The sequence below is a fragment of the Ictidomys tridecemlineatus genome, chromosome 10, assembly GCF_052094955.1.
Source record: "Ictidomys tridecemlineatus isolate mIctTri1 chromosome 10, mIctTri1.hap1, whole genome shotgun sequence".
Lineage (NCBI taxonomy): Eukaryota > Metazoa > Chordata > Mammalia > Rodentia > Sciuridae > Ictidomys > Ictidomys tridecemlineatus.
In genome coordinates, this window is record NC_135486.1 from 52,421,465 (window position 1) to 52,443,801 (window position 22,337).

General features: G+C 48.2%; 1 protein-coding gene across 5 annotated transcripts in view; it reads left to right on the forward strand.

The window, feature by feature from the left end:
• The window catches only part of Coq8a (coenzyme Q8A), a 35,781-nt gene that overhangs the window by 1,017 nt on the left and 12,427 nt on the right, over window positions 1-22,337 (forward strand). For all 5 annotated transcript variants that reach the window (XM_013359201.4, XM_005326548.5, XM_040276924.2 and 2 more), the window contains 3 exons: window positions 15,185-15,370; window positions 18,440-18,853; window positions 19,110-19,176. In XM_013359201.4, coding sequence (XP_013214655.1) covers window positions 15,203-15,370; window positions 18,440-18,853; window positions 19,110-19,176 — 649 coding nt within the window. In that variant the 5' untranslated portion in view covers window positions 15,185-15,202. The remainder of the gene's footprint in view (window positions 1-15,184; window positions 15,371-18,439; window positions 18,854-19,109; window positions 19,177-22,337) is intronic.

A 22,337-nucleotide genomic window follows, 5' to 3' on the forward strand; every position in this document is an offset into this window, starting at 1 on the left:
GAGCTGGGCATTCCAGGCCTACCTCCTTGCCAAAGGATTTGAACATGCATTGATGCCAGTTTACCAGTTGTGCTGTGGATAGGTGGGTCATACTGGCAGGAGGACTGTTGAGAGGAAGCCCCTTCTCAGGAGAAGGGACAAAAAGGAGAGATGGTTCACAGGAGGAGCATCTTTAAGACTGAAGTGACAGTTTCAGGTGTTTGATTTAGCCTTGCAAGTATGCAGACAATGCAGAATTGTTGAAATTATTGGCCTGACCTCAGATGATTCAAGGAAAAGTGAAATGGCAATCTGGCCACCTTTCTTAGAGCTAGTGCATCACTTAGGATAGGGTTTCTCAACCTCCAAACTATTGACATTTTGGACTCATGATTCTTTGTTGTGAGGGACCGGTCCTGTGCATTGTAGGAGGTGTAGCAGCATTTTTGGCTTCTATCTACCAGCAAAGTAGCCACCGTGATTCTCTGTCCCACCAGTTGTTAGAATTGAGAATGTCTCCAGACATTGCAAAGGTCTCCTGGAGGGAAAAATTGTCTTTGATTGACAACCACCCAGATAAGACTAAAAAGGATCATCTCATGCTTCCAGAGGCCTCTCTCAGACCTGCCCAGGAGTAGTTGAGAGGTTTAGGGAGAGGGCAGTGTTATGCCACCTGCTGTAAGCAAACAGTAGAAGCTGTGCATATGGAGCTTTAAAGGAGTCCTCACCTGAGCACTGGGTGGCAGAGGTGAAACCTGCCAACAGAGAGAAGGTAGAAATTCATGGACATTTACTGTGTCTGTAAGGATGTGTAGTGGTGACTAGTGGGGTTGGGAGTTCTGGAAGTGGAAGACCAGTAGTTTCTGTCTTTGGGGATCTTGCAAGACTCTGGAATATATGCACATGAAGTGACCACTGGCCACTTTTTTAGTAATGAGCTAACAAGTGTAAGCTTCCTGAATGTTGGCAGAGAGGTCAGTTCATTTAACAATAAGCGACTTTTCCAAGGTGGTGCTTTACTCATCCTTACTTTTTGCTCACAGTTCTCTGTGTCTTGTGGGAGGAGGCCAGGTGTGTGTGTTCAGGGAATAAGTGTCTGGCTGCATTTCAAACATACATGTGTGTACACCCCCCCTCCACCTGCCCTTCTAGGAGTTTAATAATGGTGCAGCATGGTAACCTACTATTTGTGGAATTCCTCTATAGTTGATCATTATTATCAATGACAGCCATTTATTTTTGTGCAGAGAAAGATGCTTTACTTCTGAGTCTACATTTTGCTTAGATTTAGCCCAGAATTTATGCCCTCATCTGAGTCTCAATATAGTGGACATGTAGAGAACCTGAAAAAAAACCAGTGATTATTGAGTAGGGAAAGGAAAACATCCCAAGCATCTACTATGTATTTCTGTTTCTTTGTTTTTAATTTAATCCTGTAGGAATATATTGGGAATTTCCTGCAACACTTCTTGGTCAGTTACGAGGTCTTTTGGGTGCCCTTTGTTGCCTATAGAAAAGGATTAGGAAGGGAGGTCACTTCTCCTTTCTCAAAGAGAAGTTTGGAGACATCTATTATTGGGAAGCTCAAAACTTGGCAGGATAATTTTCCATCAAGGGCCATGGACACTGAGTCATTATCTTTGTCAGTTGAAACAAGAGCTGTGTGCAAAATTAGACTGGAATATTTAGCTAAAGAGTTGTCTTGATCTGACAACTGGAAATAGTTCCAGCATTCCTGTTAAATAGCAGTCGAGACTTGGGGAGAGCCAGTGCAAGTGGGGAGCTCAGGGTCCGGTTTCTTCCAGAATTATACATGTGGGAGGGGTGAAGCCAGGGAGACAGTTTGAGAGAAGGGATAGTGGCACATCCCAGGACTTAAGGACAGAGGGAATGTAGACCTCAAGTCACAGACTAAGAGAATATATACAGGTAGAATTTATAGACTAAGTGGATACAGGGCTGCGATTTCTAGTTGAGGAGAGAAGCTAAGTGATGGTGACTGTACCCTTAGAGGGTACAGAAAGAGCAGGAGGAGCAGGTTTGGAGGAGATGGTGATGTTAGTGTTAGACATTATGGAGCTGAGGTACCTGTGGGTCTATTTTTTTTCCTATTCTTGTTTATTAAGATATAATTGGCATGTGGTAAATTTTCCCTTTTTAATATGTAGCCCTACACAGTTAGATGGATGCATATAGTAACATAACCACTCTCAATCAAGGTGTAAAACAGTTCCATCACCCTCCAGCATAGAGCATCTTTGTAGTTAACTGAGAGATTTGAATGAGACTATATGGCACAGACGTGTGTATCTTGTTTTTGTTCTAGAATTGCTTTAAGTGGGTAAGAGGGCCTGCTGGCTTAAGAGGGAGGCAAGCCTTTTTCTTAGCTAGCTGTGGAAAGGCAGAAGCAGCAGTGTGCAGAGCAGGGAGTCAAGAGGGCCTAGGGCCAGTCATGCTATGGAACAGTGAAGGAGGAGGCCAGAGAGAGTGCACAAGGGAGAGTTTTTGGGTCTGTGGAGCTGGCCCGAAACTCTGTGAAGGGTGTTGACAGAGGCCGGATGAAGCGACCTACTAGCCTAGACCATCAGTTGTCACAGAGGGCAGCTTGGGGAGCAGGAGAGACAAGTGCACCATCTTTGGGAGTTGTTAGCGGTGAAGGAGAAACGTCAGCAGAAGTTGTTTGGTACAGGAGAGCTGAGAATGGGTTTGTGGGCTTGAGGGGGAAAGGCTTTTGTGGAAGGTGAAATTGAGGGCAGAAGAATACATAGCTCTTAGAGATAGGTTAGGGAGGAGAACGTGTGGGAAGGACTAGGAATTTGAGGATATTCGGGAAAACAGGTCTGCTATGGAAGGAGTAACAGAAAGCCAGACCCAGTTTCTGTCATAGGTGTCTCAGGGTCCTGCCTCTGCCATCCTTTGAGGAGCTGGTTGCTCCTGATAGAAGCAAGAGTATGTGTAGAGGGGAGGCAGCTCTACAGCTCAGAGTTTCCCCTCTCTACCTCTGTGCTACTCACTGGATTCTCCCAGTCTTATTTACTGAGCATGGCCACTCCACTTTTCTACCTCTCCATCTTTTTTGAAACATCTGGGGAGTCTCCCCCTGATATAGGTATATTCATAGAGTATAGGCATATTCATAGAATATACCTAGTTCTTTTGAGCATTATCCTTTGCAGACTCTGTTAAATTCATGTTTCTAGGACTATCCCTGTTTGTCTCCTTGTCAATTCTCTGTGCTCCAGGAGTAAACGGCTTCTTCTGAATCCCTGGAAATTAGAGACCATCCTAGGTCAAGTGCCATATTTTACACATGGGGATATAGGACATGCAGACCTGAGGAGAACTGATGTGCCTGTGTGTAACTTGGTTGGTGAGCTGGGCCTGGAATCCCTGGGTCCTCCTTGTCAAGCCTCATCCCATTCTGTGTATTGTTCAGAGCTAGAGGACCTGGTAGCAGTGTCCCTACCATCTACTGGGCTGGATGAGAGGTCCAAGGGACTGTTCATATGAAAATAAATGTCAAAGTCCAGAGCCTGGGGTTGGTCCCACTGTTTGTTCTTTGTCTGGCACAATTTTTGCTTGGCACTGATTCTGGCTCAGAGGAGGGTGAAGGAAAGAACAGGTTGCCTGGTAAGCTGAAGGTGGTTACTGTTTGACAGGTGCTTGAGCAAACAGCTCAGATCTTTCTAAGATTGAGAAGAAACTCGCTGACTCTTGCTCCCTAGGGTGTTTACAACCGACACTTGGCCCAGCAAAGGGTGGAAGCTGTGCCACAGCCAGGTTGGCTATGTGGCCCACTCATGCCTCCGTGGAGCATGGTTGACAGGCCAAGGCAGACTTGCCCTCTGGGGAGGAGGATCTTTCTCCTCCCCGTCCTTTCCTCTCACTCTTCATATAGATAAGGAATGGGGCAATATAGAGGTGTATTTGTGTCCAGCTCATGAACAGCTCATGAAGCTAGCATGGATACTTCCCAGCGTGGCTCCTGTAAAAATCTCTTTAGACAAGGGATGTTGCTATTGCCATGTAGGTAGCTGTGCATACCGAGGGGTTCAGGGTGATCACTAACAGAAAGGACATTTCCTTGGGTTCAGCAACCCTGTTGTAAGGAGCATGGGCAGGTATTTATGTCTGCCCCGTTTCTAAGGCACTTCAGGACAGCTGCCAGCACTCTGCTGAGTGCTGTCTCATACCACAGTGCCAAATAAACCACACGAGTCCTCAAGAGAGGGTGAGCCCTGCCTGCCTCCCTGACTTAGACTGGAAGTTAGACTGGATCCTGTACCGGGAATGTGGAGCTGGGGATATAAATAAAGGGATTACCAGGCTGATCTCATCCATGTTCAGGCTGAATCCCATTCCAGAGTGTCTGTGTGGTTGAATTTATACATTTTATCTATATATAAGTAAAATTATTATCTTTTGACAAAAAGTCTCTGTCTAAGTTGCCCAGGCCAGCCTTGAACTTTTAGACCTCCTGCCTTAGACTTCCAAGTAGCTGGGATTATGGTGTGTGCCATCGCACCTGGCTTGTTGCAATAATATTAATAATATCAGCTAAGGATTTTTTTTTGTGTTTTTGGTGCTGGGGATTAAACCTAGGGCCCCCCACATTGCTAGACAAATACTGTATTGAGCTATATCCCAGCCCTTTTTAAAAAGGGGGAGAGGACACTCAGCTTTCTGTTGCTTGGCTGTGCCTTGGGATTCTGGCCCTCTCTGGGAAATCAGTGGAGGGTAGAACTTCACTTTCTGCAACTTTTACACCTCCCTCCCCTGGTAAGGATATCTTAATTGCCCAATGTGTGGAGAATGGAGGCTTGCAATCTGGGACTTCAAAACCATACTCTTTTGCTTGTTTACACCTCTAAACTAATAAACAAGTTGTCTGAGCCATAATGGATTCAGGACCTAGCTTTACTTTTTACAAGTTGTGTGACTTTGAACACATTCTTAACTTCTCTGTCTTTGCTCTCTCAGCTGCTGTGTTGGTCAGCTTTCCATCACTGTGTCAAATTACTTGAGAAAATCAACTTAAAGGAGGAAAGATTTATTTTGGCTCATGGTTTTAGAGGTTTCAGTCCATGGTCAGTTAGCTCTATTGTTCTGGGCCTGAGGTGAGACATGGTAGGAGGTGAGGAAAGGCATCACAGAGGAAAGCTGCTCTCCTTTTGGCATCAGGAAGCAGAGTGAGAGATTGATGAGGACAAGGTATACCCTTCCAGGGCACATTGCCACTGACCTACATCCTCTAACTAGGTCCAACCTCCTACAGTTTCACCACTTCCCAATAATCCGTTCAATTATGAACACATCAGTGTAAGAATCCATTGATGAGATCAGAGCCTTCATGATCCAATCAGTTCCCAAAAGCTTCACCTATGAACATTGCTGCCTGGGGGACCAGGCTTTCAACACATGAAACTTGGATCCAAACCATAACAGCTACAAAATAGGCACTGTACCTACCTTTTAAAAATGATCAAGTTAACACATCCCTGCTTAAGTAGAACACTTAGCACAGAGCCCAGCATGTACTAAATGCTCAGAAAAGCGGTGGTAGTTACCATCATCATGTTGTGCTGGTTCTACTTCTCACAAAAGCATTCGGGGAACTGATTAAATTCATTGAAGGAGAGTGTCTGAATAATTGCTGCTCAACAAGCCCTTGTGTGTGTTAGCACAAGAGTATATAATTTTTGCCGGGTGCAGTGGCTCATACCTGTAATCCAAGCAGCTCGGGAGACTGAGGCAGGAAGATTGGGAGTTCAAAGCCAGCCTCAGCAACTTAGCAAAGCACTAACAACTCAGTGTATTTTAAAAGATAAAATAGGGCTGGGGAGTATCTCAGTGGTCGAGTGCCCCTGAGTTCAAACCCTGGGTCCAAAAAAAAAAAAAAAAGAGTATATAATTTTCAAGGACTTTTAAGAAAAAGCCCAGTATCTGGAAGCAACTTCAAGGGAACATGAAGTCTTTATAGAAGACAATTTGAGGTCCAGAAACTCCTTTCCTTCCAAGGCAGGACTCCACAGGCCATCCAAAAGGCTGTGGTGACCATGTGTTGACCATGCTGAGCAGCCCTGTGTACCAACCTCTCATCCACAGCAGACAGATCAGCCAGTGTGGCTCACCAGGAGGCCACTCCTGCCCTGCAGACACGGCTATGCAGGCCTTGGGGTGGACGCAGCAGTGAGCCTCCCATCTGTCTGCCCGTCTGCTTGTGTGTCTCTTCTAGCCAACGCCCCACGTTTCATGGATGTGCCCATACCCAGCGCTTGCCCAGCCAGGGGCTCTTGTTAAGAATTCTATGAAAGCATAGGAAAGAAGGGATGATTACATGGTAGATGAATTTATATGAGCTCAAACTGTGGACTGACAATGGCACTTGTCTGTTAAGATGAGAGGAGGGAATGCAGGTAGTCTCAGTTATGGCTGGGAGTCCCCTGAAGTGGCAAGAGGAAGGAGAAGAGATGTTCAGGAAGTTGGCACCCAGCACCCCCTCACACACCCCAGGCATGACCCCCTTATTAAAAAAATTTTTTTGGGGGGGACTAGTTGTAAATGGACAGAATGCCTTTATTTAATTAATTTATTTATTATGTGGTGCTTAGGATTGAACCCAGTGCCTCACACATGCGAGGTGAGTGCTCTGCCACTGAGCTACAACCCCTGCAGCATGACCCCTTTATAAGCAGCAATTAGGGGCCACTTTACCATAGATAACCCAGAAAAAGCTGGTCTAGCCTGGGGCCTTAGGCTATAGTGGGGTGAGCCTGTTTCTTGGGGTCAGGAGCAGAGCTTAAAAGGGGATCTTTGCTCCAATACCAGCCTGCGTGATAACTGTAGTTGCTCCAATATGACTGGAGTGACTTCCAGATTTCCAGGGATGGAGCTGGAGCTGTGGCGCAGTGGAAGAGTGAGTGCTTGTCTAGCATGTGTGAGGCACTGGATTTGATTCTCAGCACCATATATAAATAAATAAAAAATAAAGGTCCAGATTTCCTGGGATAATTGTGGTTATAGTTTACACTCTTGTGTTAGGAGTTGACTTATTTTGTCTTTAAGGACCTGATAGTGAATATTTGGGATTTTGTAGACTTTAGTTCTCTCTGGCAACTATTCCACTCTCCTATTGTAGCAAAAGCAAAACAACAAAAAACTCAAACAAACAAAACAAACAAACAAACCCAGCAGTCATAGACACACAGGTGAATGAATGAACATAGTCAATATATAAACGAATGTGCTGGGTGTGTTCTAATAGAACTTTGTTTACAAAAATAGGCAGCAGGGCCAGATATGGCTCTAGGACCCTGGTTTGCCCTCTTTCTGCCTAAAAGGATGCTAGTAATGTTACCTGACTTTATTTCTGGTTCAGCAAATGTGATTATTGTACACAATACTTAATTCTGGATTTTTTTTTTTTGGAGAAAGTGTAAGCACCCATTGATTATTCTGTCTTTTAGCACTTGGGCCAGTATTAGGGGAGGGCTGTATCAAGTGGTTTTCACACCATTTCTGAGAAGGGAAGTTGACCCTCATTCCCCAAAGTGGGATGACCATGTTCCATCTGCCTGTCAGTCTGTCAGGGGCAGTTGTCTTCTGATGGACAGTGGCTAACCAGGGGCATGTAGAGACATTATTTATAGCATTCTGATCTGTCACCTTCACCTTCTGCCAGTTCTGCCCTGAACAAGCACTAGAGGGATGTGGGAAAGTTTTTTTTAAATTTCAATTTGTATACTTGCTTTTTTTAAAAAAAATAAACAGAATATATATAAGATTATTTTTTATATAATTTTAATATTGCAAAGGTAAAGCATAAATTTTCTGTAGAAAATTTTATAAACTATTAAGGAAATAAATAATTTCAAATGAATCTGTTGTCCTACCACTCAGAGAAAACCACATGCTTTTAATGTTTTATTGTTTTGTGACCTTTTTTTCATGTGGGGACATGTATTATGCTTTCTTATTTCCATAAGTACCTTTCCCAGTGTCATTTAAATGGCGGTACCTGTGGATGTACCAGTATTCAACTAATGCATCTTAGACCATGTGGAGATTTACATTCTTGTACTTGAAATAATTACATACATCCATTTTTAAGGTAATGCAATTTGAGTGGCTGGGGGAGGATTCTTGGATTGTTATCAGTCAGGATGGCCTGGGGAGGAGATGGGGACAGGGGGTTTCTGGTGTGGGGCATGGGGGAGGTGGAGTGCGACTGCCAGAGGCCTGTCTTCATCATGAAGCATGGACTCACCAGGCCTGGCTGGGGCTGGCAAGGCAGACAGGCCATTTTCCACTTTCTCTTCCTCTGGGTTCTTTTCATAGTATTCTTTTGCCTTTGAAGATGGATAGAGCCTTAGGATATTTCTGACCTTTCTGACAGAGGCCCTGAGGCCAGATCTCACTAGGCAGAAACCTGGAGTAGCCTGAGAGGTTTGAGTGATGGTCCCTGGTCTGTAATGTAAAAGGCTTAGGCAAAGGACAGATCTATCCAAGTTCATGGATTTGGGCTTGGAAATTTCCCAACACATTCATTTTCTGAGTCCTTGCAGGAAACAGTCAACTGGTGTTTCCTTTTTCTCAGAGAAAGAAGGAAAAAAATCTCAAAAGATATATGAGAACTTTTCAGGGTCCCTGCAAGGTAGAAATCGAGATGTCTGTGCTCAAAGTAAAAATATGGTTTTCAGCTGGGAAGAAGCAGAAAGTCATTGGCTAGCCCCTTATGGTGTCTCCCCAAGGTCACTAAATAGGCCTTGCCTTAGTCTGCTTCAAGTGGCAGCTTTTGAGAACCTTTGGGTTATTGTTTTTAAGCTCAGGCACTTCTGATTTCCTTTTTCAGGTTCTTGAAGGGATAATGGGGAAAAGGAGGGCAACTTAAGGTTTCTACTTAAGGGGAAAGCCACACTTAGGGAGGGAGGTAAGATGGTGGAGACTTTAAGGAGGGATCTCTGGAGAACAGGATCCTGCCTGTTCTCTGGCACTGACCTCTCCTCTGCTTCCAGGACTGGGGTTCTAGTAAGTTCTAGTAAGTTTTGAGGACCAGCAGTGTTGTAGCATGCTTGCTAGAAATGCAGATTCCCCATCCCCATCCCAGACCTACGAAATCAGAAGCTCTGGAAGGGGGGGGGGGAAGAAGGGAGAGAGTTTGTGTGTGTGTGTGTGTATGCATTTATGTGTTTGGTTTGTTTTTTGTTTTAAACACACCTACTGGGTAAATCTGATAGAGACTAAAGCTCCAGGGCTACTGTCTCAGACCGGCAGCTCTGTGGAGGCCTTAGTTCTGCTTAGTTTAAGTAGAGTCAGAGCTATGAGCCAGTTCTGCAGATGGCAGGCTTTCTCCAATCTGGAGAGACCAGCTGAGTTCATTTCATTTAACAGGTTATTTATCACCTATGGGCCCCAGTGCTGTGCTTGATGTTGGAGAGACAGGGAAGATGGAAAAACGGATGTGATTCTTGTCTTGTGGTTTTCAGTCTAGTGTGCGTGGAGGGGGATAGATTCACAGGCAGATTCAGAGCATGGTGGTGGCTGCAATGCCATGGGATACAGGGTGAGGGGACGGCTTCTGGAGGAGCTGACAGTTGAGCTCACAGTCCTGTGATGAGGGGAGTAAGCGCACTTGTGAGCATGGAGGCTAGGAATAGGTTGGAACACACACTCAGTGGAGGGAACGAGGCAAGTGTGAAGAGGAGGTAGGGGGAGCTGGGCCAGGAAGGTTCTTTCAGCCTCTTAGAAATCTCAAGAGAAGCCATGAGGCCTGGGGGCTGGGGTTGGGGCCAGCAGCATAGGAATGCATTGAGGGAAAAGAAAGTGGGGGGTGGGTAGAGCTGAAGGTAGAGGCTGTTGCGTGGCCCAGGAGGGAACATGCAGGTGGATTGGGGCAGGTGAGGAGGGTTGGAAAGCAGCGGGTGGTGGGTGGTGGTATGCCTCAGGATGGGGAGCCCTGGACAGCGGGGTGGGGTGATGAGGGTAGCTTTGGACCTGTTGGATTTGCAGTGTCTGTGGGATGTTGGGTGATGTGGGAGCAGCAGAGGGCTGGATGTAGCCTGTTTCAAGGGAGGTGTCTTAGTATGGGCTCTGCCCTTCTTCCCCCACCTCCTGCCTCTTGTGCAGTTGGCACTGGGTTGTTATACCAGCCATCCCAAGGCTGTGGTGGCAGCTGTGACTAGGAAGGAACTGAAGGAGGTGGGCCCTGGAATTTGGAGATTAAAGGTACCACTGTTTTGCTTTCGTGGGAGCTGGTCTGCAATGCTGTGTAGGCATAAAGGGGATTGAACAGCTGCTTAGTAAATTGATTTTTTAAAAAATGTTTATTTAGTTGTAGATGAACACACAGTGTCTTCATTTATTTTTATGTGGTGCTGAGGATTGAACCTAGCCTAGTGCCTCATACCTACGAGGCAAACATTTTACGACTGAGCTACAGCCTCAGCCCTCGTAAATTCTAACACACCATCCTCAGCTTGCTGTCACTTCTTGAGAGGAGACAGGTGACAGATGGTACATTCTGGCTGTGAAGGGGAAAACTGGAGGTTCATGTAGGAACCCCTGCTAGCATGAATTCCTTCCACATGTGGGTGCTAAGTGGGTGCGTGTGTGATGTGTCCGTTTGCTTTATCCTTGTCAGGCTTGCTGTTTGTTTATTTTTAAAAAGAGGGGCTGGGGATATAGCTCAGTTGGTAGAGTGCTTGCCTCACATGTACAGGGTTCAATCCCCAGCACCAAAAAAATAAAAAATAAGTAAAAAAGAAGAATTCGACTCAAATTCTTTTTGACACATCTTACTATAATGGCCAGGTAAGCATCCCTAGGGGGTTTTCAGTTCTGGTGACTAGATTTAAAAGTTCCGTGTTCTGTGTAACTTTAAGCTAGAGCCTGCTCTCCAGCATGGCTGAGTGCACTTTCTGGAAGTTCTTTAGGAGGGTCAGAGAGCAAAGGTCAATGGGAAGATATCCTCATAGAGCTTGGGGACTTTCATGACCGTGCAAGCCACCTTGTGCTTTCTCAATTCCTGTCCCCAAGGAATAGGAAACTGCATTTATTCCAGTTCTCTTTCTCTCTAGAGAATATCTTTGTTTATTTGCTAATAGCAGTTTAGTACAGTAGGGCCAGAAAAGGGCCTGACTCCTCTCCTCCTGAGAAGGGATGAAGAGGCCGAGTCACACAGCTGGTGGTGACAGAGCTGGGGCCCATGTCCAGGCTCTGAGAGCAGTCTTTTCTACTTGGGCAGGTATTTCTGGTGCAACTGCTTCTGATCCTGGCATATTAGCACCAGCTGGCCTCTGGCATCTCCCTGGAGTCTGCCCATTATAGATGTGCCTACATGCCACTGCACTCTGGGTGCCCCAGGCTGGGGCACGTTCATCCCAGGGCCTGCAGGGACTAGCCAGAGTAGCAGGAGATGTTAGTGAAAGAACAACAGAGTGACTTTTCTTTTTCTATAGTTCCTAGCTAGTGCACATTCCCAAATGTGAGCCCATCCTCCACCCCTGCCACGCAGTTTGTGACCACCCAGAACTTTCAGCTTCCCCTACTCAGAGGTGAGTGGCCAGGCACTGAGGCTTCCTGAGCTAGAATGCTCCATTTTGGGGTTTCTCATTGGTAAGGTTTCAAAAATCACTACAGGGACCAGCAGGTTGCAATGGGAAGGGGGACTGTTGGTCCCAGTGAGGATCTTGATGCTTGTAGATGAAATCATGGTGCTTCTGTATTAAATGTGTTTGGGGGGCTTTTCTTTCTTTTTTTTTTTTAATTTAAAGTGTGTTAACATGCATGCCCCAGAGATGCTGATTCTCTAGGCATTCCTAGAGGGGTTTGTGACAACAATTCAGGATGGTTGAATTATGGGTCATATTGGGATTGTGGTGAATTAGAAATAGGGTTTTTGAGACCCAATTTTTGAAAACCAGAGGTGAGAAAAATTGTGGAAAGATCTATCCTTCTGGTAGTTTTCCCCTCTGCTTCTTTGAGGGCAATGTCTCCCTTGCAGAAAATTTCCTGTGTTGATAAGGGTGTGAGTGGTTGGCTCACTTTGTACCATGAGGGAGGTTGGAGTGTAATCCTGCATGGCAGGTAAAAAAATATTTGCTGAAGGTGGGTGGGTAGGGGCTGGCTGTGGTGGTTATGAGGTCCGTGTGTTAATCTCACAAATCACTGATTGTGTTTATTAGTGATGTCTGTTGATTGTGAGAAAAACAAATTTTGCCTCACAGTACTCATGTAAAGGACTTTCTTTCCATTGGTGCTGGCTCTAGGGCCAGTATCTAGGGTGAGACTTGGCATTGATTGGAAGTTCCCTGGGAATGTGAGATGCAGCCATAAAGACAGGAAGAAAAACATAACAAATTTTTTTTTTTTTGTATTGGGAATTGAGCCCAGGGCCACTTAACCACTGAGCCACATCCTCAGCCCTTTTTATTTTTTATTTTGAAACAGGGTCTCACAAAATTACTGAGGCTGGCCTTGAATTTGCGATCCCTGTGCCTCAGCCTCCCAAATCACTGGAATTACAGTGCCACCACTCCCGGCTTAAATATTTTTTAAATTTTGAAAGTAGGATATGTGAACCAAAATTAAAAGGTTAGGAAGATACAGAAAGAGACAATTTTTCATAGTTCCCAAATAGAGGTGAAATTTCAGCTTGCAACAGACTTCGGTTTTGTCGACAGAAGAATTAGGATTCTGTTGGGTCCCGGATTCACCTTACTGCTGGTGTGGGACCTTGAGTGGCTTTTTAAAATTGAACTTCCATTAGTGGGCCAGGCTGGCTACGTTGGCCAAAAAGTTCGCTTACCATATTCACTGTGGTAAAACTTTAGTATGTGGTTATGTCAACCTGGGTGGAAAAGTCAGGCAGAAAGAGTTTGAAGTCTGAAAACAAAGTTTGAATTTTTAAAATGGGTCTTAGGAGAATGTTCTAAGGAAGACTGGATGTCAGGTAGTGGGTGAGGTGAGATTTGGAATTACCAGGTCTCCCCACAGGGCAATGCCTGTCCTGGTTGTCCAGATTGATTAAAGGTGAGCAGAGGAAGGCCTGTTTGTGAGGACCTTGTACCTGGTGGGTGGTCCTGAGACCACTGACAGGATCCTTCTGAACAGATATGCCTGGGGCCTCTGCTTCTGCCACCACGTGTCCCTGACATCTCTTTCAAGAACCTTTTCCCTCTCTAGGGTCTAGAGGGCCCTGGTGGCTGCTTCTACCCCTAAGGGTAGGAACTGAAGAGCATCTGTGTGTGTCAGGGGTGGAACTCTGGACTGCCAGTTGAAAGCTGGCCCCAGGCCACTTGAGTCATGATTGTACGCTGTCTTCCCCGTCCTAGACATTTCGTCTGTGGGGATTACCCTTGTCTATTGCCATTCATTGCAGGAGTGTAGAGCAGAGCCCAGTGTGTGACATGGCACCTAGTGATGGGTTGGGCCAGCTCCCATCCCTATCTCACATCTTTTTCAGTAGTCACCTTCTCCAAACCTCCCTGGCTTGGATTAGAATGTGAGTGGGTACTTGTGTCTGCGTCATGTCCTGTCCCTGTGAGTTGGTGGGCCACGTGTTTGGAGAGGCAGCATGGTGTGGTCCCAGAGCAGGCCAGGGCTACTTTTGAGGAGCTGTGTGACCTTGGCCAGTTAGTTAACTGCTCTCGTTTGGTTTTCTCACTTATAAAACTGGGGTCAATAATAACCATGTCATCGACTGTTTATAAGATGTTACATGGTAGCGGCCCCCACTCGAAGGGAAGGTGTAAGCTAAGCATGTTATGGCAGCTCATCCCTGTGTGCCCAGGGCCTGGGCAATAGTGGGTTTCTCTGATTATCATGACAGTTCTTAGGAGCAGAGCTGATCCCTGCAGTGATCTCTGGAGTGACTCGGGGGCTGCTCCCTGAGAAGGGAAGGGAGGAGGGAGCTGTCTTCAGATGTCCCTGGAATTCTGGTTAGGGAGCATTATCATTGTCCTTGCACAGTCTCCCCACCTGTCGTGCTGTCAGTGTGATGAGAGAAGGGAACTCCAGGGCCCCCTCATCCTGTCCCTCCCTCCTCAGCCTGCCCATGTTTGTTCATGCAGCTCTCCTGCCTGAAGTGCCATCCATACCCTTCTCTGCTTCTGACTTGCTGTCTCTGGGCCTTGCAGCCGCTCCTGCCACCTCTGCTCACCTGGCCACACAGGTCCCCCTCCCCTCCCCGCCAGGGAGCTCCCTGGATGCTGCAGTGGGGTGCCCTGCTGTTCTTTTCCTGCAGCATCCTCCTGCCCTGCCATCCCTGGTAACACTCTGCGTTACCAGGATTTATCTGAGACCCCAATATGTAGCGCCTGGAGTAGTCAATGACACAGCAGGCTGAACCTGACTTCACTCCGTCTAGCAGTTTTCAGTGTCTCTGACTCTGACCTACATTAAGAAACACACTTTATGCTGTAACCCAGTAGACAGAAGAGGGAGAGAGCTGGACACACACAACCAGCAGAATCTGTTTCTGTGACAGGCTCCTGAGGGGTTTCCTGGTGCTCCATTTCCCACGCTGGGCCATTTTGTTCTTAATGCGCCGTGGGTCTGGTCTGCAGTTTGGAAACATTGGCTTGGTAACTAGGTGAGGCCCAGGGGGCTTGATGGAGGTGGGGGTCAGGGAGGGCTCTGTACTTTCCTCAGTCTGGGTGTCTGTCAGAGACTTTATTGGAATAAGTAAGAGTACTTGGGACAGGACAGGCACCCCTAAGCTACTAAGTGTTGGGACACAGCTATTGTGAGTGAACTACTCTGGAAGTAGGATGCCCTCCTCCAACATGAAGTTTTGGTCCGGAGGAGAGAGTACTAAACTAGGAGTCAGCACACAGTTCAAGTCCTGTCACTTGATCTCTCTGAGCAGTTACTTCACCTCTCTGTGCCTTGGGATTTTCACAGGGTGTCGAGGCCCAGGTGAGGTAACGTTAGAAGCGGTGAGCACAAGACAGTCAACAGTTGTTAATTCTGCTCAGCACTGTGGAGAATTGGGAGTCACCAAAGTCTACCTTGAGCCCTGGGCCTTTTATTTACCCTCAGTCAGCTTTTATCAGAAGGGAAAATCTGTGAAAACACACACAAACACACACACACACACACACACACACACACACACACACACCAGCTGCCTTCTGCCCAGAGTTGGGTGTGGAGCTGGTCAGTGAGGTGTGGCACCCTGTCCCTGACTTGGCCTTCTCTCTTCCAGCCCTGAAGGACGGCTGCCATGTTGGGGGATGCCATAATGGTGGCCAAAGGCCTTGCCAAGCTGACCCAGGCGGCCATGGAAACCCACCTGCAGCACTTGGGCCTTGGTGGGGAGCTCATCATGGCCGCCAGAGCTCTGCAGTCCACAGCTGTGGAGCAGATTGGCACGGTCTTGGGGAAGGTACAGGTAAGGAGGCTATCCCAGCAATGTGGGGAGTGCTGATGGGAAGAGGGCCAGACCTGGAGCTCCTGGTGAGGCCTGGGGTGTAATCAGGACACAGATACTTGGGGACTAGTCTTGTGCACAGGGCTTGAGAGCCCAGTGGCCAGCATGTCCTGCTGTCCCAGGGCAGGGCCCCTATGTGAGGGTGTGGTCACTTAGTAGCAAAATGCCATTGACTGGGCTAGAGTTATGGCTCAGTGGTAGAGCACTTGCCTGGCACATGTGAGGTGCTGGGTTTGATCCTCAGCACCACATAAAAAAGAATGAATAAAATAAATGTTCTGTGTCCATCTACAACTAAAAAACTATTTTTTTAAAAATGCCATTGACTGGAAAGCTTAATTAGCAAATATTTATTTCTCAGAATTTTGAGGCCGGAAAGGCCAAGATCAAGGCGCTGGTAAATTCAGTGTCTAAAGATCTGTTTCCTAATTCATGGTTGGCGCCTTCTTGCTGTGTCCTTACATGGCAGATGGAAGGCCAGGAGCTCTCTGGGGTCTTTTTTATGAGGACCCTAGTCCAGTTCATGAGGGCACCCTCATGACCTAATCATCTCCCAAAGGCCCCTCCTCCTGATGCAGCACCCAGGGCTTAGGTTTCAACAGGGGGATTTGGGGACATACACACGCAGTGCATGGCAGGGCCCAGGTGTTGATTGGCCTGGCTCAGTCTTTGAAGGCTTTTCCTGCTGAGCCTCCTGAGCTTCAGCTAAGAGCTGACCTCCACTTTCTCCTTCCTTTTGCTGAGCACCTCTGGGCACCTGACTTGGGGGTGCCACTCTTTTCCAAGATGGCGGCTGGCACAGCCCTGCTGAGGGCAGCTTCGTCTTTGGCCTCCATCTTGTCCCCCCCGTCTGGAGGGGGCGGAGGCGGAGAGAAGCCTCTGCATCTTCCTTCTAAGACATGTTTTTTAAGCAAAATTGAGTGCTGCAGAGTGTAGACAGGCCTACCCAGGCAGGGCATTGCCCACTGTGGTGTCCCTCTGTTCCTGATAACCTGCGGGTCTGAGGAAGCTGTGTATATTGGCAGTTGTTGCAGTGGCCGCCTGGCTCCTCATTCCTTCTGTGACTGGCTGACCTCTGAACAACGGTCACCGTGCTTCTCTGGCTGTGAGGATGTCATAGTTCCCAGGACTCTGCTCAGTCTTAGGCATGGGATTCCCAGCTCCTCCTCTGCTGGGGTTAATGGTGGTACAGTGTCTCTTTTGCCCTACACATAGACCTTTAACTTTTAAGTTTCCCTCTTTATGTCCTGGGATGGGGCCAGGCTTGGATGCTTACCCCATTTTCTCAGAAGAGAAAACTGAATCTAAGCAGTTTGTTACAAGACCCATGATATATGAGTGACAGGGCCTGAATCCTTGTGCTGCCCCCAGTCAAGATCCCTGCTATTGCCTGCCCTCTGCCGACACTGGGCTGTGGCCCCAGTTGTCTTGCTCGATGCCTTCTGTGGCAAGGAGCCCTCGCCTTTCTGTTGGCTGATCTGCCTGTGGAACCCTCTGAGTTCCAAGTGAGGTTGCCCCAGCTCCCTGGGCCCCCCCAGAAGTGAGGTAGTATGCTAGACCTGAGTAGGCCTTCTCCACCAGCACAAGAAGGGCCTCTGCCCAGGATCACTCCCCTCCCATAAGCCTGAGCCCCTGTATCTGGGAGAGGCGGGGCCATCCCCCAGAACAGCTCCTGGGGTAGGAGGGAGTAACCATTCACCGCTGTGAAGGAGGTACCTGAGGAGGATGACTGTTTTGGCTTCTGTTTGTTCCCTAGCACTTAGATTTATGGTTGCCACCTCCCCTAACCTGCCCCACCCCAAGAAAATAGAAGTTCAATGACTCTAGGAACCTACCTGCTTTCATCTCCCCAAGGGATTTGTTCACACACCATTTGGTAGGCTCTTACAGAGTCCCTCTGAGGCACTGGGGATCCTTCACTGCCTGAGGGGTTCCACCACCATGTCAGTAGCTGGAATCCAAGGCCATGTGGCCATCCTGCAGTTAAGAAGTAGGAAGGGCCCCTGCCATGGCTTATGCACCTTGCTCCAGACTCCTTGCTCCAGACTCCTTGCTCCAGGGCTTCAGTGGCCATCTGAGAGATGCCTAGTGAGTCCAAATGTGATCAATTTCTACTATGAGAAAAGTCGGTGACCTTGGGTATTTGGCAGGGCAAACCTTGGCTTAGGACCCCTGCTCTGCTACTTGATGGCTGATAGCTTTTGTCAATCACATTAACTCTCAGCCTTAGTTTCCCTTTGTGAAATGACAGTGATAGCCCGTCCTCTTCTTAGGCTGATGAAAGTATGAAGATTTGGAATCTTCTCCTGTTTTTGCATAACCTGTGGGAAGCATGTAGTCTGATGATTTCACTTGAACCAGGGAATCCAGGCCACTGGCTTCAGGACTTGGTGCTATCTAATTATAGCCTCCTTGGGCAGGTTCCTTGGCCTTGGCTTTGTCCTGTGTCACTCAGGCTGCAGGGGTTCTATTTTCTTTTGAGGAAGTAGCAAAAAAGGGTTAGGGACTCACTCAAGGTCATTCCAGGTTCAAAAGTAGAAAGAATCAGTGCCCCAGAGGTCAGGCCTGGGTGCCCATTATGAAGAAAACACAATATGTCCTGTGTTCCCTTTCCCGTGCATTAGGAGCTCCCAGGCCCAGCAGGCCCAGTCCTGGTTGTGACACTTCTCCTCTGAGAAGCTCTTAACTGCACACCCTTGTTGATTGGAGTTCATGTCTGCAGTGAGGTGCTGGCCTGGCGTGGGTCCGGCTGCTTCCCATCTGTGCACCCCCTCACCCTGGCTGGCCCTTGGTGGTGGTTTCCTCTGAAAGCTTTTCCTTTCCCAAACCTCTGCAGCCCCCTCCCTGGCTGCCTGCCTGGGACCACACAGCAGAGCCCTGGAAGAAACAGATGGCAGTTTGGGTCCTGGCTCTGGGCTGGGAAGGGGGCCGTGGGTCTTGGGTGTAGCATGGTGTTTCCTCTGAAGGATTGGAGAGGTGGGGAGTGGTGTTCTGTCCTGTGGTTCTCACATTGGCCTTTATTTCCTGCAGGGTCGGGATATGTATGGAGAGACTGAGGCCACTGAGAGCTTTGACGACCTGGAAGCAGAGGTCCACTTCTCAGGGACACAGGCGTCTGGATCTTCTGCAGACTTCTCTGTCACCTCCTCTCTTGACCAGTCACTGTCTCCTCCTCTGGGTCACGCCCACAGCGAGGGCCCAGCTCCTGCCTATGTTGCCAGTGGACCCTTTAGGGAAACTGGGCTCCCGGACCAGGGAGCCTCCCCTCTGGGCAGAGTTAACGGGAAGCTCTTTGCAGAACCCAGAGACTTATTCTCTGCTCCCGGCTTCCAGCGAAGGTTCTTCCACCAGGACCAGTCCCCACTGGGGGGCCTCACGGCTGAGGACATTGAGAAGGCTCGGCAGGCCAAGGGTCGCCCTGAGAGCAAACCACACAAGCAGATGGTGTGTCTGGGAGGCCCCTGGGTGTGGGGCTGGGTGGTTCCCACTCACAGTGGTATTGGTGTCAGCTTCCCGTTTGGGGATTTTTTGTGGGTGTTGTGGTTGGGGTTTTAGGAATGTGGTAGCCTTTTGGTGGAACGTGCTGTCAGGTAGAACTGCTGCCTTTTGGGGTGGAATGGGATGTGGGGGCAGTGTGAACCCCTGAGGTGGGTCTTATCCCTGTTTGCTGATTATGTAAGTCTCTCTCTTCTCCCTCCAGCTCAGTGAGCGGGCTCGGGAGCGGAAGGTGCCAGTTACACGAATTGGGCGGCTGGCCAACTTTGGAGGTAAGGTGGCCGTGTGTGCTCTGCTGCCAAGTCAGTCCTGGACAAGGAAAGCTGGGGCTACTGTGGGGCCTGCATGGAGGTGGGAATGGGTGGGGACCCAGCCATGTTCTGGGATGGGGGAGCAGGTGGAAGTATCTGCCCTTGCATTGACTGTTGGGGGAATGGATGTTTTCCACAGGCTGATGACCCAGTTTCTGGTTTCTAGCTCTGTCTGGGCTCACCCCTAGGGCTGGAGTGTGACTGATCCCTTGCTGCTTTCAAAGTCTCTTCCATCATACATGCTGGTCACCAGTGCCGCCTCTTCTTTTTTAAAAGCCCCACTGTACTAGTCCACTTCTCCATCACTGTGATACGATACCTAAGATAATCAACTTAAAAGGGAGAAAAATTTATTTTGGCTCATGATTTCAGAAGTTTCATTCCATGGTAGCTTGAGTCTGTTTACTTTGGGCCTATGGTGACCCAGTACCTTGTGGCGAGGGCATGTGTCAGGAAGAGCTTCTCAATTTATGGTGGTCAGGAAGTGAAGAGGCAGGAAGGGGCCAGAGTCCCGCTATTCCCTTCAAGGGCACACCACCGATGGCCTAACTTCCTTTCACTAGGCCCCACCTCCTGAAGGTCCACAGATGGAGACCAAGCCTCCAACACATGGACCTTTAAAAGCACGCAGGGTCCTTGTCCAGGACTGGCTGTTGGCAGGGGCCCACACACTGCTCTCCCGACAGCAAGGTGCTCAGGAGCTGGACCAGCGTGTGTGTTCTATGTTAAGTGTACAGAGCAGACTAAGCTAATTGGGTAGTTTTCCCAGTGGTAATATTTTGTTCCATAATTGTCATCTTAAAATTTGGCATCCTCTGCTTCTTTACTGTTCAAGAATTTAGTAAAAAGTGTCATTTGAGTTAAAGCACGGGTTAGCCTTTCAAGCAGTTCCTCATAGACCATAATAACTTCCTGGTGTTCTTCCCCAAGAATGTGTTTGAGAGTCACTGTCATGATGGCCTTTGATGGTCCCACAGAGACTTGGCATGCTCCTCCCTTTGCACGTGGCCGGTAGTTGTCCAGCACTTATTTCTGTTCCTGGAGGTTCTCCTTGTCCCTGTGAGTTGGAAGCAGGACACCTGTGGTTTTCCTCTGTAACTCTCCTCCTCCTTGCTTCACTGTTGCCTAAGGTGAGCCCTGTGCCCAGGAGGCTGAGCTGACTGTTTTAGGCTGGGTGTGGTCCTCTCCTGGGAGTCTGCTAGGGGCAGGAGAAGAGGCAGTGGGGTAATGAAAGCCTCTGTTTGGGAAACGTGGCCAGAATGAAAGTCTTGATGGCAAATTAGAATTCGATGCAACACATGAAGCCCAGGTAAGGCTGGCAGGTTAAGGACAAGACTGAAGTGGAAGGAGTTACATGGGAAGATGTGGAGGAAAAAGAAGAACACAGGGTGGACAGCTCTCCTCAGAGGGTGGTGATATGGGCAGCCAGAGGAAGCCTGGTTGGGGTGAGGAGAAGCCCTGGTCTTGGCAGGAGCTTTGCACAGTCAGAGGCCTCTTGAGCCTTTGTTGACAGCACCTGACATCTGGAGCCATCCTGGGGAGTGTGGTCGAGGTTGCCCACAGCTGCGATGTGGAGCCACCCACATTGTTGTCCAAGCAGTCGGCAGGTAATGTTTCAGGTTGGAGTTGGCAGGATTGGAGCAAAGAGGAGCCCAGTCATGAAAGAATGTGCTCTTCTGGCCTCAAAGAAGAGCAGCTACCTGTCATACCCAAAGGGTTTCAAACTGTAAATTATGACCTTTTAATGAATGCAAAGTCAAAAAGTCAATTAAGTGGACGTAGCTCAGTGTAGAGCACTTGCCTTGCCTGTGCCAGGCCCTGAGTCTGAGCCATAGCACACACCACACCACACCACACGTGCGCGCGCAAGTGTTAAATGGAAAGAACTTGAATAGAAATGATCAGAATTAATATCATAGATCCTTATAACCATACACATTAGGAAAGGATTATTTTTGTTTTGGAGACATGGACACACGATGTAAGTGTGCCCTTCTCCACAGTGTGAAACGCGAGGCTCACTGGTGAGTCCACACAGTTTGAAGCAGTGTTGTTCTACCTTGTTCTTCTGAAAATACTTCTAACCTTTTCCCCCTCATTAGAGGTGACATGTTTTTGAAACGTAGACTGATAGGGGATGAGTTTTTACGATGGAAGTAGGAAGGAAGGGGCTTGCTGTAAATCTGCGGCAGGTAGCATTGCTGAAGGGACGCAGACAGGTATTTGAGGAGGTTAGCTGCGGGTGGTTTGCAATTTCAGTGGCTCTTTTTGATGCTGAGATGTTGATTGAAATCCTAAGTCCAGTTTGGCTATGAGACATTATGACTATGACGCTATGGGCAGCATGGTCTTTGGATATTAGATTTTGCTAAAGAAATTGTGAAACATAGGGTCATTTATTGGATTTGGGGTCAGAAGTGAACTTCAGGTAACTGCAGAAGAACAAAGGACCTTTATCCTCCCAAGATAAAGGATGAGAGGGTGAATACCTCAGTTTTGTGAAAGCTTGCTGCACCTCTTGGTTTCCAGACAATGGTCGAGACCCTGCTGTGGCTTGCCAGGGGTAGTGCAGAGCGTCCCATGGTGGTGATGCCCTTGGCCACTTGGTTGAAGGAGGGTGGCAGAGTAGTAGGGGCTGGTGGGTAAGGGAGTGTCCACCCGCTCTGTGCAGAGTCATATTCTCCAGACTGCTGGCATGATACCTCCTTTGCTGATAGGGCTGTGTCTAAGGCTGACCCGTAGGTCTCTCCTCAAGAACTATCATGCAGTGACACCAGGGTGCCCAGGGACTTTTTCTTCCTGCGAGTCCTCTTCCAGGTGCCTGTTGACTGCAGTGCGATAGATGAGCTCTGGATGCAGAAGAAAAGGTGTAGCCTGCCTCTGCTTTCTCAGGAGGACTCTTGAAAAGGGTCTTTTTGTGTATTTTGCCGCTCAGAAACTCGGTGTCACAGGTGAGAGTATTGTTATTCTCTGTAGCTACAGATGAGGAAGCTGAGCTAGGACGTTGTCCAGGCCACATGCATGTTTGTGACCGCCCTAGGAACTCAGCCCAAGCCTCTGTCATGTATGTGGAAGTCTGAGCTGACTGGCCCTGTGGTTAGGCCACCTTGTTCCCCCAACAG